At 39.7% G+C, this 19,429-nt stretch overlaps 2 protein-coding genes across 6 annotated transcripts in view; one reads left to right on the top strand and one right to left on the bottom strand.

Moving 5' to 3' along the window:
- Positions 1–8,659, bottom strand: part of ATG4A (autophagy related 4A cysteine peptidase) — an 81,542-nt gene extending 72,883 nt beyond the window's left edge. The window contains exons 1-2 of one of the 4 annotated variants that reach the window (XM_070292140.1): positions 8,425–8,646; positions 5,834–6,007 (exon numbers count right to left, since the gene is read on the bottom strand). In XM_070292140.1, coding sequence (XP_070148241.1) covers positions 5,834–6,007; positions 8,425–8,446 — 196 coding nt within the window. In that variant the 5' untranslated portion in view covers positions 8,447–8,646. Of the gene's footprint in view, positions 1–5,833; positions 6,008–8,424 lie in introns of all 4 variants that reach the window. The other 3 variants (XM_070292141.1, XM_070292142.1, XM_070292143.1) reach the window with 3 other exon arrangements.
- Positions 5,718–13,606, top strand: PSMD10 (proteasome 26S subunit, non-ATPase 10). 2 transcript variants are annotated; one of them, XM_070292145.1, is made up of 5 exons: positions 5,718–6,255; positions 8,564–8,662; positions 9,784–9,930; positions 10,031–10,197; positions 12,880–13,606. In XM_070292145.1, exons 1-5 carry the CDS (start codon positions 6,142–6,144, stop codon positions 13,031–13,033), a joined length of 681 nt encoding a protein of 226 aa, XP_070148246.1. In that variant the 5' UTR covers positions 5,718–6,141; the 3' UTR covers positions 13,034–13,606. The 2 variants fall into 2 exon arrangements, with proteins under 2 accessions (XP_070148246.1, XP_070148247.1); XM_070292146.1 differs by having other exon boundaries at positions 5,933–6,255; positions 10,031–10,118.
- The last annotated feature ends 5,823 nt before the right edge of the window (positions 13,607–19,429 follow it).

The following is a 19,429-nucleotide window of genomic DNA, read 5'->3' on the forward strand; positions in this document are numbered from 1 at the left end:
GCCCACACTTACCATATGACCCAGAAACGACTTTTCTGGGCATACATCTCAGACAAATGAAAGTTGTGCTCAGTTGCTCAGTGGTGTCTGACTCTTTGCAACTCCATGCACTATAGCCTGCCAGGTTCCTCGGTCCATGGGATTATCCAGGCAAGAATACTGGAAAGTTGTGCATGCTAAAGTCACTTCAGTTGTGCTGCACTCTTTGCAACCCTATGAACGGAAGCCTGCCAGGCTCCTCTGTCCATGGATTCTCCAGGCAAGAATACTGGAATAGGTTGTTCTTTCCTCCTTCAGGGGATCCTCCCAACCCAGGGATCATACCAGAGTCTCCTGCATTACAGGTGAATTCTTTACCTCTGAAACTCCAGGGAAGCCCACTGGAAAGTTATATCTACCCAAATTCTATACTCAGATGTTTATAATAGTTTTATCTATAACAGCCCCAAAATGCAAATAACCAAACTGTCCCTAATTAGGTGAATGGTTAAACAAACTGTAGTATATCCATAGCATGAAACACTCCTCACCAACAAAAAAGAACAGATTATTGATACATGTATCAACTTGGATAGATCACAAGGTCATTGAACAAAGCAGAAAAAAATGGAAAAAATCACATTCTTTATGACTTCATTTACATAAAATTCTCAAAAGGACAAAATTATAGAGTAGGAAAACAAATTCATATTTGGCAGGGGTTATGGATGATGGGGGTGTTAGCTGTGCCTATGAAGGGGTGGCTTTCTAGTGAAGGAATATTTCTACATCTTGGTTGCAATCATGGTTGCACAAATCTACACAAGTGATAAAATAACATAGACCTGTACATCCTACAACATTCTAGTGTCAGTTTCCTAGTTTTTTATATTGTAGTATAAGTATGTAAAATGTAATGATTGGACTAAACAGGATGAAGACTATATGGAGCATTTCTGTACTGTTTTTGCAACTTCTTGGAAATCCTTCATTATATATCATAAGTTAAAAAATAAACCATTTATAAAGCAAGTAACTCAGAAAACAAGAGTGTGGAAGCTAAAACCCAAGGAGCAAGTAAATAAAATATTATAATAATGGCCTATAATAACATGCAGTTTTATGAAGAGACATTTTAAATGGGGAAGCTTTGCATAGGCCAGTGACATAATGATACCAAGATCATTTTTATTTGTAGGATTAAAACATGTGCTAAAAAAATATTAGAGCCACAGATTAAAATGTCTCACCTTAAACCAGCCAACTGGCTATTATGAATTGCTTGCAATTAGTCACATAAACAAACAATGAAAAAAATTCTGCAAACAATGAAAAAAACATTCACAAAGTGTCTTCAGGCTAGTTGTTCAAACTTTATCTAGTAAGTGGTGGGAATGAAGAAGTTTCATAATGGATAAGCCAGAACCTATTCCTACGACTGTCACACAGTTAACTGATTTGTGTATGCCCTGTGTAGGATGTCCTCAAGTTTGTTTCACTACAGAATATATTCATTTCCAGCTGAGCTAGGGAAAGAATATTTGCACTGGGTAAAATGTTTAGTGATAATTAGAAAGGAGCAAATAGCGGAAACCTGCCTCTCCCTCCTTGGACACAAAATGATAACTACTAGCCATATGAAGCTATTTAAATTTTTAAAAATTAAAATCAAATTTAAAATGTAGTTCCCAGATACATTTCAAGTGTTCAACGTGACTAATGGCTACCATATCAGAACCCCTTAGATACAGAACTTTTCCATCATCACAAAAAGTTCTGTTGGACAGTGTTGCTCTAGAGCATGAAAAACATGTCATTTCCCCACAATCATAGGTAGTGTTACAGCCCAAAGAGCTCTGACAGGAATTAGTATTGCATTATCTGAGGTTTTCATTTACACATAATCTTATCTTCAGCAATACTGAGCAGTATGTTGCAGTGCTTAAGTGCTAGGGTTTTAGGGTAGAATAGCACTGGATTACCATTTTAGCTCCAACCTTTGCCAAGTTGTGTGACCCCAAGCATGCTATTTTGCTTCTCTGTGCCTGTATTCCACCCCCCCCCTTTTTTTTAAGGGTGGGGACTGGGGAATAATGGAAATTCCCTCAAAGGGATGTTGTGAAAGACTAAATGAGAAAAGTGCAATACCTGACACATGTGATCTGTAAATATTATTCTTGAAGTCCAGACGATGGATTTGGCTTGTTCTCGGACTTTGCCACAAAGGTCTGTCTAGTCAAGGCTATGGATTTTCCAGTGGTCATGTATGGATGTGAGAGTTGGACTGTGAAGAAAGCTGAGTGCCAAAGAATCGATGCTTTTGAACTGTGGTATTGGAGAAGACTCTTGAGAGTCCCTTGGACTGCAAGGAGATCCAACCAGTGCATTCTAAAGGAGATCAGTCCTGGGTGTTCTTTGGAAGGACTGATGCTAAAGCTGAAACTCCAATACTTTGGCTACCTCATGCAAAGACCTGACTTATTGGAAATGACTCTGATGCTGGGAGGGACTGGGGGCAGGAGGAGAAGGAGACGACAGAGGATGAGATGGCTGGATGGCATCACCGACTCGATGGACGTGAGTTTGAGTGAACTCCGGGAGCCTGGCGTGCTGCAATTCATGGGGTCGCAAAGAGTCAGACACGACTGAGCGACTGAACTGAAGTGAGGACATAGACTCTAGATGACCAGTAGAAAAGGGAATATTCAATTGTACAAGTAGCAGGGGAGTCCATCCCTAACAGGGCCCCCCTTTGACTCTTGATAAATAAACAGTAATGACACTGTTACTCCATACTTGGGGACAGTAACAAAAGAGAAGACATCTTCTCCCTTAGAGATCTATTTGTCTTGCAGCTTTCAAAAAGTGAAAGAATACCTTACCCTTGTACTTAAAGGATTCAGAATTGAAAGCTAACCACCCAGTCATATCAAATAATTTAAAAGTACAACACACCATCTATAAAAGGTTATCCAAACAAGTCACTCAGTAGTAGGGGCACTTGGAGTTTGTCTCCAGTTGTTTCTGGCAATCAAATCCAATTTTTTGATGTATTATTATAGTTAAATGTTACTATACCCAATCCTTTGTGAGTACCACACAACAAGCCTGCTGTACCTCTGAAATCAACTGGATATTTATTGAACACCTACTAAATACAGGACACTTTCACTATACACCAGCCATTAGCAAGCTACATCTGGCAAGTCAAATTAGGTCCACTTTATATTTTCCTTAAGGTAAGGAAGGTATGAATGACTTTTACATTTTTTCACCTGTTGGAAGAACTGCCTTCACCCACTAATACCAAACACCAAATGGCCCTGGACATTAGCTTTTGCTCCACACTTAATAATGTTTCTTAATTAATTCAACCTAAAATTACAAGACAAAAGAGCACTTATATGTGAAACTTATACAGTAGGAAAGTCATTTCAACAGCTAACACTGTTTGAATCATAAGTGATGCCAACATGCTTTATACACTTTCCATGCTGTTACAAATCAAAACAACAAAATCACAATGCGATACCACTTTGCACCCACTAGAATGGCTGTAATAAAAAAAATAGACATTAACAAGTGTTGGTAAAGATGTGGAGGAGAATATACATTGCTAATGGGAGGGGAAATATATACGGCCACTTTGGTAAATTCTGGCAGTTCCTCAAAAATTTAAACATAGAATTCCATATGGCCCAGCAATTTTACTCCTAGACAGGTACCAAGAGAAATGAAAGCATATATCTGCACAGAAACATGTACATGAATGTTTACAGCAGCATTATTCATAATAAACAAAAGGCAGAAGCCAGCCAACTGATGAATGGATAAGTGAAATATGGAAAGCCATACAGCAGAATATTATTTAGCCACTAAAATGAAGTACTGATACATACTACAATTTGGAAAAACTTCAGAAACCTTATGCTAAGTGAAAGAAGCTAAACACAAAAGATTTTTGTATGATTCATACACACTGGCAATAAAAATTAATGAAGTACTGGTACATGCTACAATATGGAGGAACCTCAAAAATATGCTAAGTGAAAGAAGCCAGGCACAAAAGACCACTTCTTACTTGATTTAATTCAGATGAAATGTCCAGAATATGCAAATTTATAGAGACAGAAAATAGATCAGTGGTTACCTGGAGTTGGGAGTGGGAATGAGGGTTAATTGTAAAAAAATGAGTATGAGGGATTTACGGGGGAAGTGAAAATGTTCTAAAACATTATGATTATGGTTGCATCATTCAATAAAGTTACTAAAAATATTGAACTATACACTTGAAATGGGTGAATTTTATATGAAAAACATATCCTAATAAAGTTATTAGAAATAGGAAAGGAAGAGTAGGAGAAACTGGGTGAAGGGCACATGGGAATTCTGCATTATCTTCCCAACTTTTCCATAAACCTCACACTACTCTGAAATTTAACTGAAAAATACCAAGAATATGTTTGTGCATGCAACCTATCTGTGTGAAAAGACATTTATAAAGATGAAATGTGTAAAATCTCATTATAGATGAGCATTAACATGAACATTTGAAACTATTTCGATAACAGAGAATACTATTAGCCCCAAATAAACAAAATGTTACCCCCAAAAACGAATTTCATTATTCTCATTAGTTGTCCTGTATTACCTAAAATAAGTGCTCAATTATTATTACTTTGAATTTTATCAATAAACATTTGCTGAAATTTGTTTTCTCCTTTGTCATATAAGTACCTACACATTATCCTCGATTTTGTTTTTTGGCCCACAGAGCCTAAAATATTTGCTATCTGGTTCTTTACAGAACCGTGTTCTACACTATTACAGGATAAATATAATCAGTCTCCTTCTTGAGTGTATTGTTATCATTACCTAGTTTTGGCATAATGCCCTTAGTATATTAGTCGCTCAGTCCTGTCCGACTCTTTGTAACCCCATGTCCAGCGAACTCTGGAGGCAAAAACACTGGAATGGGTAGCCACTCCCTTCTCTACAGGATCTTCCTGATCTAACCACGGTCTCCTGCATTGCAGGCAGATTCTTTACCATCTGAGCCACCAGGGAAGCCCGTCCTTAGTATAGATCCTATAATTTTGCCTTTTGACTCACAAAGTCTCAAGATATTTACTATATAGCTCTTCACAGAAAAGTTGCCAAGCCCTGTTCTACACTATAACAGGGTAAATATAATCAGTCTCCTTCTTGAGTATATTCTTATCATAACTTAGCTGTGGTATGATGCCAGTCTGGATATCCCCTATAAAGGATAAGCCGTGCATCTCTTCTGCTGTGGCACTATTTAGGATTCCGATAAATAGAAACACTATTAGCTTAATAGTCTAGCAAAACTTCGATGTCACCTTTATTATCGTGATATTAGAGAGTCAACACTATAGACAGTGTCAAAATGACCCTCAAGTTGTTATGTCACCACGCCATGGACTCCGTGAGATCTCTTAGATATCAAGTAGCTCCTATGGCATCACACCCTGCCTTTGGCATCACCCTGGCACATCACCTTAGTGTCATATGCTATCACTGTTGTGGCAGAATTCTGCCCTAATGCCACTCCACCGAAATGTCAGCGTAATTAAGTCCTATTTCCTTCCAATCCTTTGGCAGCGGCAGGAGCGATGGGGAGGGTGGCCGCAGGCACTGGTTCGAGCTCAGGAGGTAATATTCAGCTGCTATCGTTTTCCCTTCCGCTTACCACTGCAGGTCAGGGCCCCCAGACAGGACGTTTTGGCTTCCATAACTCTCTTGCCATGACCCCGCGCCCATTTCGCGTCACTGACTTAGTGCCCCAACAGCGACCACCCACCCCGGTTCTACACGAAGCCGCTCCCCATACCTGACTCCATTCTCCAGCTGTCATCCTGGGCCAATTCCACCAGCCACTTGACTACGGCGGCCGCACGGGACCCTGGGACTGGTAGTTCCGCCCCACTAGGGGCAGAGTCGGGGAGAGTGGCGACTGCGCCTCCCTGCCCGGAACTGCACTCAGACTGCAACTCCCAGAAGCGCCCTGCGATGGGAAAAGCAAAGGAACAAGAGAGGATGGTGATTGGTGGAGCTCTACGGGCTCTTTTGATTGGCGCTCGGAGCCTGTGACGTGAGGAGGTGGTGGATCTGGCTGCACCGAGATCCTGGGAAAGCGAAATGGAGGGGTGTGTGTCTAACCTAATGATCTGCAACCTGGCCTACAGCGGGAAGCTGGAGGAGTTAAAGGAGAGGATCCTGGCGGATAAGTCCCTGGCCACTAGGACTGACCAGGTAAAGCAGCGCTGGACCCTCTCCGCAGGCGGCGGCGGCGGCGGCGGCGGCGGCGGCGGCGGCGGCGGCGGAGACAACGTGGCTGCGCAGCCCTGCCCAGTACAGGGGGAGGCCGGTTCCGAGAGGGCGGGATTCCCGCCCCCGCCTCCCCATCCCTATCCCTGGGTCACCTCAGGACTCGGGATAGAGCGGCCCAGTCTAGCCCCGCAAAGTGCCAATGTTTCCCCCCTCCCCCTTTGGCCTGGTACTTAGCTCGCTGTATTTTGGATATTTCTAGAACGTTTAGCTCATTTCTCAGAAATGCCCAATCTTTGAGGCATCTGTGAGAAGGAAAGTTTTTGGATTTTTGTAATGGATTTCTTTGCTTTTATTAGTGATTTTATTCGGGGCAACATGTGTAACTGAACGTCTCGTCTGTGTCAGGCAGTTACTGGAAGGAGCAGACGTGGATAAAGTAATCCCAAATCATATGTCCGATTCTAATTGTGGTATTCTTCGGGAGAGAAGTTGACGTGGTGCTTTCAGAACATATCATGGAAGGACCTGATTTAATCTGGCTTAGGAAAGCCCAATGTTCTAACCCTAAAGACTTTGCAAAAGAGGGAAGGTTGACTGTATCTTGAAAAATGAATGAGGTTTCCCTGGAGGATGAATGGGCAGTTTAGGCAGAAGTTAAACAAAAGAGAGTGGACCTTGGGAATGTTTCTTTCTGCTCTCCTACGTAAAGAACCCTCATGCTTTCACCCTGAGTTTCTAGAAAGAATCATAGTGCCCTCAGTAAGCCAACAAACATTTATAGATTGCTTCCTGTTTGACAGGCACCGTGCTAAGCACTAGCAAGATAGTGTCACATAATTAAAAATCTCCATTTTGTGTCTTTGAGAAGAGAATTAGAAGTTGGGAGACTTCTCTGGAACTTTCCTTTGCTGCTCAACCTGAAAAATCCCTTTGCCTAGTTTGCCTTTAGTTTGGCCTGGTAATGTTTAATACTTTAGATTTAATTTAACACAGTTAAATTAAGATTTAATAATACTTCTAACCATTCTTCATCAAGTCAGTGGCATAAAAAAGGGAGAAACTATTCAGGATCAAAAGACTTAAGAAACAACTGTTGCAACTTGTGGACCTTGTATGGACCCCGATTGAAAACAAGCTAACTGCAAAAAGATATTTGGGGTACTGTTGGGGAAATCTGAATACAGACTGGGTATTTGATGTTATAAAGGAGTTAGAGTTAATTTTAATCAGTGTAATAGATATGTAGTAAAGTATTTTTATGGAGAAGGAAATGGCAACCTAGTATTCTTGTCTGGGAAATCCCATGGACAAAGGAGTCTGGCAGGCTACAGTCCATGGGGTCACAAAAGAGTTGGACAGGACTTACCGGCTAAACTGACTAAACAACAACAAAGTGATTTTTAGACACCCAAATACTTAGGGATGAAAAGTCATGATATTTAAGATTTGTTTTTTAAAATCTCTTTAAGGGAAAAAAACAGATGAAGCAAATATTAGAAAACATTTGCACAATGTAGGTGATTGGCCTATTTTTATATGAGTTTGAAATTTTTGTAATAAAGCTTATAATACTATTTTCTTTTACACAGAGCTAAGAAATATAGCAGTCACTGCAAAAAAAATAAGAGTAAGAAATTCTTATTGAGAAACTCCTTTCTAGCTTTTTTTTTTTTTAATAATGTTGCTTTCTAATTCTGCGTGTGGTATGTTTTTTTAAATGGCTATATAGGGAATCTCAACTAGTTTTATGAACATTTCCTTTCCATAAGATTCACTTGTTCTTTCTAGAGCATCTAGAAAATTCAGGCTTGTGTCCTAACTTCACCATTTACTAGCTATGTGACCTTGGACAAGCTGCTTACCTTGAGGAATCTTAGTTCCCTGATCTGTAAAATGGGGATAATATATACTATATAGAATCATGGGGATTACAGGAGTTGATAGACGTAAAATTTTTAGCACAGTGCATGACATAAAAATATGTACATAGCTAAAGCTCTGTTTCTGCCAAAGCACTGAAGTAAGTTTTTTGCTCTGTTGTTTTCATGGGTCTGTTCTACCCAAAATTACCTACTTTCATCAATGTATTCTCCGCATGGTACTAAAACCTTAGGCTGTCTTATGTAAGTAATGTAGTTTAAGGTTACCTACCTGAGGATCCAGTCCTCTCCATTTCTTGTTTCCAAACCGTATGTTCACTGGCTCAGGATTAGTATGTTCTGCTTTCTTGCCTTAGTTCTTTTATTTCTTTTCAAGAATGTTGATCTTACTGCTTCTGTTTCCCGTGTAGGACAGCAGAACAGCGTTGCATTGGGCATGCTCAGCTGGACATACAGAAATTGTTGAATTCTTGCTGCAACTTGGAGTGCCAGTGAATGATAAAGATGATGTGAGTACTAGGCAGAGTCGATAAATTCCCTGTTATCTTTAGAGTCCAGACTGGTGTTTACTGAAGCCCGAGAATTAAAGTCACAAATAAATTTTAACCTTTATGACTAAGAAGTTGCAGCATGGCGCCAGTGACCAAATACAGGACTGGTGGTTGCATTATTTCATTTTGCCACTTATAGCCTGTAATTTAAGGTAAGCATGCAGATCAAGGCTTATTAAAATGACCTCTAAGAGACCACAAACCCATTTTTCTTATGTTAAAAACTTTTTGGTGAATAGTGCCTAGATATTAGAATGAGGACCTAGAACCTTTTTTATTATATAGAGATTTAGTGGAATGGTATTAGTTATATTAGGGTAAGACTTCTAGCAGGAGACCCCGGTTCGATTCCTGGGTTGGGAAGATCTGCTGGAGAAGGGGTAGGCTACCCTCTCCAGTATTCTTGTGCTTCCCTTGTGGCTCAGCTGAAAAAGAATCTGCCTGTAATGCAGGAGATCTGGGTTCGATCCCTGGGTTGGGAAGATCCCCTGGAGAAGGGAATGGCTATCCACTCCAGTATTCTGGCCTGGAGAATTCCATGGACTGTATGTCCATTGGGTCACAAAGAGTTGGACTCAACTGAGTGACTTTTACTTTCACTTTCTGAAGAATAAGGGTGAAAACTTTTTGTAAGCAGGTTCCTTTTCCAGGATGCTTGAGGAAGTAATATACATAATGGCAAAAAAAGAAAAATAATGGAGGAATAGTTGAGTACAGTAGGTATATCTACATAATAGTATGCAGCCAATAAAGTTATGATTCCAAAGAATGACAGAAAAATTCCTACAACATGATGATAAGTGGAAATTTTGGAAAATACAACTCAACGAAGTTTGATATCCTACGATCCCTATTTAAAAACACATTAGAGTTAGTCTTAAGTAGTCTCCATGTTACAGAATTATGGATTCTTTTCTTTTGTATGTATCTGATTTCCAAATATCCTGCAGTGCTTAATGAGGGAAAGAATGTATTTTCTTAAAACCACTCATACACAGCTCTGTAAACCCTGTCTTAATGTTAGCATTAATCCCTGTGACTTTTCTGCCTGGTTTGTGTTCTGTCCACCTCTTTCACAGGCAGGTTGGTCTCCTCTTCATATTGCTGCTTCTGCTGGCCGAGATGAGATTGTCAAAGCCCTTCTGGGAAAAGGTGCTCAAGTGAATGCTGTCAATCAAAATGGCTGTACTCCCCTACATTATGCAGCTTCCAAAAACAGGCATGAGGTAGGGTTCCATTGCCAGGCTTCTTCTTTTGAGTTCTAAACCTCTACGCAAACACAGATTTTAACAGATATCTGCATTGTTTTCTTTTACATCTTCCCAGATTGCTGTCATGTTACTGGAAGGCGGAGCTAATCCAGATGCTAAGGACCATTATGAGGCCACAGCAATGCACCGGGCAGCAGCCAAGGGTAACTTGAAGATGATTCATATTCTTCTGTACTACAAAGCTTCCACAAACATCCAAGACACTGAGGGTAACACTCCTCTGTAAGTGACGAGTAGCAGTCATTTGTATTCTACCTGACATTAGCCCTCTTGCACTAATTCTTACACATCATTTTTTTAATTCTGCTTATAATACCTGTTTATGGCCAAAAAAAACCTGAAGGTACACAAAAGTATAAAGATAAAAATTTAAAGTGCCTATCATCTTGTCACCCAGAAATAACCACTGATAACATTTTAATGTATTTCCTCCCTGTCTTTTATATGTAAATATGAATACTTTGCATATGCTTTTTTAAAAAATTGGAACCATATTGTGTATGTAGTTTCATACCTTGTGCTTTTTACCTCATAGTGTAAGCATTTTCCAATGTTAATAAATATTTCTAAAATGATTTTGAATGCCTATACACAATGCTATTTTATGCCAGAATTTAATAATTCCTCTGTTACTGTATGTTTAAGCTTTTTTGAGTTTTCCACTATTATAACTAATGCTACATTGATCAAACGTTATATGAAAACCTTTGGCCATATTGCTGATTAGTATCTTAGTGTAGAACTAGAATTGCTGGGTCAACAGATACACATTTTAAAACAGTTGCTGTATATTCCCAAATTACTTCCAGAGGAGTTGTATTATTGCCTCCTCCCAACAGCAGTTTGAGAGTGCCTATTACCCCTCTCCAACATGAAAAATATCCTTTTCTTATAGGAAAAATGGTGTTTCAGAGTTGTAACTTGCATTTTCTTGCTGTCAAGGAAGCTAAACATTTTTAGTGCCTATGACTATATTTCTTCTCTAAATTATAGCTTTCTATATCCCTTTCTCTGTTTCCTTTTGGAAAATTAATTTATTTTTACTAATTTGTTTGTATACCCTTGACATAGTACAAATATTAACCTTCTTCCATGCTAGTTGAAAATATTTTTCCCAGTTTGTCTTTAAATTTTATTTTTTTGAAATGACAGAAGTTTTCGGCTTCTATATAGTCAGATCTATTAATCTTCCCTCACAGCTAGAAAGTACTTCCACACCCTGAAGTTAGATAAATACTCGCCTGTATTTTGGGGCTTCCTGGTGGCCTAGATGGTAAAGAATCTGCCTGCAATGCGGGAGACCCAGGTTCAATCCCTGGGTCAGGAAGATCCCCTGGAGAAGGGAATGCCTACCCACTCTAGTATTCTTGCCTGGAGAATTCCATGGACAGAGGAGCCTGGCAGGCTACATTCCATGGGGTTCAAAGAGTTGGACATGACATAGCAACTAATATACTTTTACATGCTATAATCAAGAACTCAGGCATTTTCATTGCAGATCCAGTCTCTTTAAATTTATTGGGCTTCCCTGGTGGCACAAACAGTAAAGAATCTGCCTATAATGAAGGAGACCCAGGTTTGATCCCTGAGTTGGGAAGATCCCCTGGAGAAGGAAATGACTACTCACTCCAGTATTCTTGCCTGGGAAATCCCATGGACAGAGGAGCCTGGCGGGCTATAGTCCACAGGGTCACAAAGAATCAGACACAACTGAGTGACGAACACTTATTATGCTATGTACACTTAAGTCACCTGTATTTTATTGCTGTTTTATGAAAAAAACATTGCATTGGTTTGGTTTAGTTACTGTTGTTCATTTAACTCAAATGCATCTGGCGTTGACTATGTATGACCTGAAGCCATCCTCTACCTTGATATTTCTTCTACAGTACTTGGCCACTTTTATTCTTTATTTAATGGTGACTTTTTTGAACCAGAAAATCTATGAGTCTTCTTTTTAATCCAGAGTAAGATTCAATCTTGTTTTCTTAACTCTTTGTTTTAAAATTTTTCTCTGTAGTTCTGAGTGGCTTTATTTAGAAAAACATGCATGTTCTAGCCCTTTTCTCCAAATAAGAAAGGGAGGGTGGCCTGGAGGAAATTTAGGAGTCACAGGCAATGTTGCATCCTGGGAAGAGCCAAAGATTAAGGAATAGTTAGATGCTATTTGCCCTATCCAAACTCAGCCACTTAACAGCTATATTAAATAACTTGGAGAAGTTACTTAAGTTTCCTGAGTCTAATTTTCTTATCTGTAATATGAGATATGTAAAATTCCTTCCTCCCTAAGGTTAAATAAAATAACATGTTAAGTGTATAGTACTCTACCCGGTAAACTGTTAAGTGCCTCACAAGGTCCCCACCCCCACCCCCGCCCAACTCACTGCTCAGCTGTGTCGTCATCATATACAAAGACTTTAACCCCAGTCACAATTTCAACTGTAAAATGGTGATAATAATACCCTGCTAACCTACAAAGTGCCTATAACAATCAGATGGTATAAAAAATTTTATTGACTGCTTTTCCAATATTTAAACCACACAAGTTGCTATTAGCAGATTATATAGAGAGGTTTTTCTAAATTCTAACCCAGAATTATTGTATGTGTTTGGTGTAACCTACTAATCTCCATAAAATCAGGGCATTGTTCCTTAGGCTGGCATTTAGATCGCTTTTGTTGTAGTAGGGTCAGAATTGTTATTTATGATCTGAGATTCTAAAGCTATATTCCACTGAATTTTAACTTATAAACACTCTTCTCCATGGAAATAGATTTTCCTTTCAAGATTTAATAACTTTCCAGCATCACACAGCCATATGCAGTTTAGACTACCTGTCAGGAACTCCTAACCATTATATAGAACTGGAAATGATTAATCAATCTCTGTGGTCCTTGATTTCAGACACTTAGCCTGTGATGAAGAGAGAGTGGAAGAAGCAAAATTGCTGGTGTCCCAAGGAGCAAGCATTTACATTGAGAATAAAGAAGAAAAAACACCCCTACAAGTGGCCAAAGGTGGGCTGGGTTTGATACTCAAGAGAATGGTGGAAAGCTAAGCAGCTTGGATTTACTCTTACTTTGTTTTATGGTTGTTCCCTAATGTGCTGGTAACTAATGTACGTGTGTACAAGACATCATCTATGAATGATGAAGTTTTTTCATCTCCCAAGTCTTGTAAACGTGTTTACTATTGTTCCTGCCGAGTTATTTGTTCTTAGCTTACAGCTTGCTTTCCAGGCATTGAATAACTGTTGACATTGTTCTACTCTTTTATATTATCTGTATTGAATTTTGGTTAACTCTGTGCAAGTGATTATGTGGCTGTTGTGAGTCTTAAGCACCCTATCACGCACCCTCTATCCCCCTTTGAGGCAGAACAACCCCAGTAGCACCAGGCCAATTGTTTTCCCAATGTTTCTAGGTAGATTCTAGAATGTTCCTTCATACAGTTGAAACACATCATAACTCAGAAGCCTATGCCACATATTTCTGTTTTTTTCTGACAGTACGGTTTAATTTTTTTGTTATCGGGGGAATCCTTATATCTTGTGAGGACCAAGTTTTCGGTTCGGGGATGCTGTCCTTGGCATTCATAACCACGAAAAAAATGAAATAAAATCACATTGGTACGAGTGTCTTTTTTAATGAGCTGTTTCCCTCCAAAGTAAAATGCATTGTTTTTTTCTTTTCAATTTTTATTTTTACTTTATTTTACTTTACAATACTGTATTGGTTTTGCCATACATTGACATGAATCCACCACGGGTGTACCTGCGTTCCCAAACATGAAAAGAAACTTTTTAAGTACCTATATTAAATCACACCATATTGAAAAGAATGTCAAGTTTGCTACCATGATGTATAACAAAAATGAATTTTGATTTGTATTTCAGCAGCTAAAAAAATAAAATGCTAAATCTCCTGATTCTTCTTTCAAATCAGTTAGATAACTCACTTAAGCCTTTAAAGGCTTTATAAAGATACTTTCTTAATTTTTGGTAGCTCTAAAGTCAGTAAAATTAGTGAAGCTTGAACTGCAGCTAAAATATGTAAAAATCTTCTGAATTGCTAATTAAATTGGAACAAAAGAAAATTAATAAGTATAAATTTGATCTCAGTTTAGGGAAACATTTTAAATGATTCAGTTCAGTTCAGATGCTCAGTCCTGTCTGACTCTCTGACCCCATGTATCGCAGCACTCCAGGCCTCCCTGTCCATCACCAACTCCCGGAGTTCACTCAAATTCATATGCATCGAGTCAGTGATACCATCCAGCCATCTCATCCTCTGTCATCCCCTTTTCCTCTTCCCCCAAATCCCTCCCAGCATCAGAGTCTTTTCCAATGAGTCAACTCTTCGCATGAGGTGGCCAAAGTACTGGAGTTTCCAGCTTTAGCATCATTCCTTCCAAAGAACACCCAGGGCTGATCTCCTTTACAAAGGACTGGTTGGATCTCCTTGCAGTCCAAGGGACTCTCAAGAGTCTTCTCCAACACCACAGTTCAAAAGCATCAATTCTTTGGCGCTCAGCCTTCTTCACAGTCCAACTCTCACATCCATACATGACCACTGGAAAAACCATAGCCTTGACTAGATGGACCTTTGTTGGCAAAGGAATGTCTCTGCTTTTCAATATGCTATCTAGGTTGGTCATAACTTTCCTTCCAAGGAGCAAGCGTCTTTTAATTTCATGGCTGCAGTCACCATCTGCAGTGATTTTGGAGCCCCAAAAAATAGTCTGACACTGTTTCCACTGTTTCCCCACCTATTTCCCATGAAGTGATGGGACCAGATGCCATGATCTTCGCTTTCTGAATGTTGAACTTTAAGCCAACTTTTTCACTCTCCACTTTCACTTTCATCAAGAGGCTTTTTCGTTCCCCTTCACTTTCTGCCATAAGGGTGGTGTCATCTGCATATCTGAGGTTATTGATATTTCTCCTGGCAATCTTGATTCCAGCTTGTGTTTCTTCCAGTCAGGCGTTTCTCATGATGTACTCTGCATATAAATTAAATAAGCACGGTGACAATATACGGCCTTGACGTCCTCCTTTTCCTATTTGGAACCAGTCTGTTGTTCCATGTCCAGTTCTAACTGTTGCTTCCTGACCTGCATATAGGTTTCTCAAGAGGAAGGTCAGGTGGTCTGGTATTCCCATCTCTTTCAGAATTTTCCACAGTTTATTGTGATCCACACAGTCAAAGGCTTTGGCATAGTCAATAAAGCAGAAATAGATGTTTTTCTGGAACTCTCTTGCTTTTTCCATGATCCACCAGATGTTTGCAATTTGATCTCTGGTTCCTCTGCCTTTTCTAAAACCAGCTTGAACATCAGGAAGTTCACGATTCACGTATTGCTGAAGCCTGGCTTGGAGAATTTTGAGCATTACTTTACTAGCGTGTGAGATGAGTGCAATTGTGTGGTAATTTGAGCATTCTTTGGCATTGCCTTTCTTTGGGATTGGAATGAAAACTGACCTTTCCCAGTCCTGTGGCCACTGCTGAGGTTTCCAAATTTGCTGATATATTGAGTGCAGCACTTTCACAGCATCATCTTTCAGGATTTGAAATAGCTCAACTGGAATTCCATCACCTCCACTAGCTTTGTTCATAGTGATGCTTCCTTAGGCCCACTTGACTTCACATTCCAGGATGTCTGGCTCTAGGTGAGTGATCACACCATCATAATTATCTTGGTCATGAACATCTTTTTTGTACAGTTCTTCTGTGTATTCTTGCCACCTCTTCTTAATATCTTCTGCTTCTGTTAGGTCCCTACCATTTCTGTCCTTTATCGAGCCCATCTTTGTATGAATTGTTCCCTTGGTATCTCTAATTTTCTTGAAGAGATCTCTAGTCTTTCCCATTCTGTTTTTTCCTCTATTTCTTTGCATTGATCACTGAGGAAGGCTTTCCTATCTACTAGCCATAAAATCTAATGAACTCCAAGTGACTCTTCTAAGTATTTTTTATTTGAATTTTATGCTGCAAATATTTCTTGAAATAAGTAATCCAAGTGAGTCCACAACCTTCAATTAATTTGGGGTCAGAAACTTAATGACTGGTATCTAAAATGAATTTTGTAAACACAAATGTGTTGTTGATATGCAAACCCTTTTACATAAGTATTTTGAGTGCTGAGCTTTACAGTTATTAATCAGGGAAGCATATTCTTATAGAACTAGACTTTGTTTATTGAATGCAAGAGATAGAATTGATGATGGGAAATAATTTCTTTCTAATGTTTTTTAGCATGATCACAGAGTAAAGTTGTATCTAATAGAGCCTGTTAGGACTGAAGTTATTCATAAGTGCTGAATCTTTTTGTCTGAGGTAGTAGGTTTTATGAATGTAAAAGAAAACTCATCTTAATTCTTTAATAAACAATACAGATGGAGCCAAACCTCATGTAATTTGTATGCCTTTGGCATTTTATTCCATTTTATTTTTTTGCCTGCATCATGTGCCATGTGGGACCCTAGTTCCTTGACCAGGGATCCAACCTGCATCCCCTGTATTGGAACTGTGGAGTCTTAACCATTGGACCACCAGGGAACTCCCTATTGGCTTTTTAAATGAAGTGGCTTAACATTTCAATCACTAAAACTAAGGGTATTGATGGCCTCAGATATTGATCAGATTGTTTCATGTTCCCTATAGATAGAGATGAAGCTGATTCAAGTTCAGCAGGTTTTACAGTTACGTTCAAAATGAACTCAGGAAAGATGACAATTTTAATTGTAGAGCTTAACTGAGAATATAATATGGAAACAATAACAAAAGAGTGGGAAAAATTACATTCCTATTTATTGGAGGGAGTCTGCAATATCAGTGTGGTTCTTTGAAATTCAGGATAATTGTACATTTTACTTCATAATCTCTGACTTAACAATTTAGTTGACCCTAGTGTTTTGATTTCCCAATATAACTATACCAGCTACACTGAGTCCATTACGTGGCAGTGTCTTTTGCTTTTTATTTCCATATCCTTTTACATGACCAAGCCCCCAGATTCTTCTGTTAGCAAGTTTGATATAGTATGGGAGCTCCTCACTTTGAGGTATATAACTTCACAGTTGTACTGACTACCTAAAATTGAATGCAGACATTTTAATGTGCATTTTTCTGGCAAGAGGGTTCTGTACCTTTCGTCAGATTCTCAAAGGGATGTATGACTTCTAAAAAGGTTAAGAATACCTGGTTGAGGGGAAGGATGGGAAGAAGGGATAGTTAGGGAGTTTGGGATGGACACTGCTTCCCTGACGGCTCAAAAGAATCCGCCTGCAATGCAGGAGACGTGGGTTTAATCCCTGGGTTGGGAAGATCCCCTGGAGAAGGGCACATCAACCCCACTCCAGTATTCTTGCCTGGAGAATCCCATGGGGAGAGGAGCCTGGCAGGCTGCAGTTCATGGAGTTGTGAAAGAGTCAAACATGGCTAAGTGGCTGAAAATGCACACATGTACACACTGCTGTATTTTAAGTGGATAACTAACAAGGACCTACTGTACAGGACAGGGAACTCCACCCAATGTTATGTGGCAGCCTGGATGGGGAGGGAGTTTGAGGGAGAATGGGTACATGTATATGTATTGCTGAGTCCCTTTGCTGTCATCTGAAACTATCACTACATTGTTAATTAGATAAACTCCAATACAAAATAGAAAGTTTAATTAAAAGGAATCCCCAGTTGAGAGGAAAAAAAATACTGAGTCAGTTATCAGCAGACATGGGTTCTCTAAAAGTAGAATACCACACTTTATAAATTTTTACATCCATTCTCCATTAAGAGGGCAGAAATCATCTCCATTTTACAGATGATCAAACACCAAGAACTAAATTTCCTGGATCCTGATCCTGAAAGAAAATTATTCATTTTCTTTCCTCCTCTACTCAAAAAACAGTGGGCCAAATGGAAGGTACTGTGACATTTTGACAGTAATCCATTACTTGTAATACCCACCCACTGAAGCTGAAACTCCAATACTTTGACCACCTAGTACGAAGAGCTACTCACTGGAAAAGACCCTGATGCTGGGAAAGACTGAGGGCAGGAGGAGAAGGGGGTGACAGGATGAGATGGTTGGGTGGCATCAACACAATGGACACAAATTTGAACAAACTCTGGGAGATGAAGGACAGGGAAACCTGGCATGCCCCAGTCCATGGGGTCACAAAGAGTCGGACACGACTTAGCAACTGAACACAGATACACACACACACACAAAGAGTCGGACACGACTTAGCAACTGAACATACACACACACACACACACACCCCAACCCTGTGCTTTTCTTTACATTGGTGGACTTACGGGGTAATTTATTTTCTAGTTTCCCAGAACCTTCATTATCATCTCTGAATTATTTTTTTGTTTTTAAACCAAAGCTTCAAAGAAAAGTGGGATTACTGAGTCTTTAGATTGGTTTGAGCCTTTTATGACACCCCATAACCTGTTTTACGGGCTTCCCTGGTAGCTCAGCTGGTGAAGAATCTGCCTGCTATTCAGGAAACCTAGGTTCAATCCCTGGGTCAGGAAGATCCCCTAGAGAAGGGATAAGCAACCTGCTGCAGTATTCTTGGGCTTCCCTGGTGCCTCAGATGATAAAGAATCCACCTGCAATGCGGGAGACCCCTTGGAAGAGGGTGCAGCAACCCATTCCAGTATTCTGGCCTGGTGAATCCCATGGACAGAGGAGCCTGGTGGGCTACCGTCCATGGGGTCACAAAGTCAGACATGACCGAGCAACTAAGCATAGCACATGCTCAACCTGTTTTACAGCACGTAGACATTATAAAACCACCTTTTATTACTAAAATTTGGGTTTGTTTCATTGAATTTAGTAGTTTGGTCCAGTTGAAGGAATATTACACTGGGAATCAGATTGGGTGGGGTTCTATAGGAATGACCCAGCTTTTTAAAAACTATTTTTGTCTATTTTTTTTGGCTGCACCTGGTCCTAGCTGATGCATGCAGGATTTTCCATCTTTGTTGCAGCATGCAGGATCTTTAGCTGTGGCATGTGTGATCTAGTTCCCTGACCAGAGACAGAACCTGGGCCCCCAACATTGGCAGCATGGAGTCTTAGCCACTGGACCACCAGAAAAGTCCCAGAATGACCCAGATTCTTAAACAACATTCATCTCTTCCTGTCTCTCCCACCAAGATTATAATTCTGCATGGTCTCCTACTTCCACCCCATCACTGTCAGGAGTGGGCCATTATGTGCATTGCTATCCTTAGGTGTACTGAGTTTGAAAAAACCTTGAGTCCTATTAATCTCAAAGCTCCTTGCTAGTTCTTCTTACTGGAAGTTCAGGGTAAAAGCTGCAAATGCTAACTTCTCAGCATACAATACTGGGGGGAACATTCGCTTGGTACTCCAAAGAACATAAGAGATCTCAAATATTAATACATAGCTTCTGGGTTGTTGGTCAAGAATTACCATGTTT

Source organism: Ovis canadensis, chromosome X, assembly GCF_042477335.2.
Source record: "Ovis canadensis isolate MfBH-ARS-UI-01 breed Bighorn chromosome X, ARS-UI_OviCan_v2, whole genome shotgun sequence".
Classification (NCBI taxonomy): domain Eukaryota; kingdom Metazoa; phylum Chordata; class Mammalia; order Artiodactyla; family Bovidae; genus Ovis; species Ovis canadensis.

Bases quoted from the DNA above. Each gene is read 5' to 3' on its own strand.
- PSMD10 (XM_070292145.1), top strand. From the start codon at position 6,142: ATGGAGGGGTGTGTGTCTAACCTAATGATCTGCAACCTGGCCTACAGC. The intron at 6,256-8,563 runs GTAAAGCAGCGC...TTTCCCGTGTAG, and splicing joins TGGCCACTAGGACTGACCAG to GACAGCAGAACAGCGTTGCA. The intron at 10,198-12,879 runs GTAAGTGACGAG...CCTTGATTTCAG, and splicing joins ACTGAGGGTAACACTCCTCT to ACACTTAGCCTGTGATGAAG.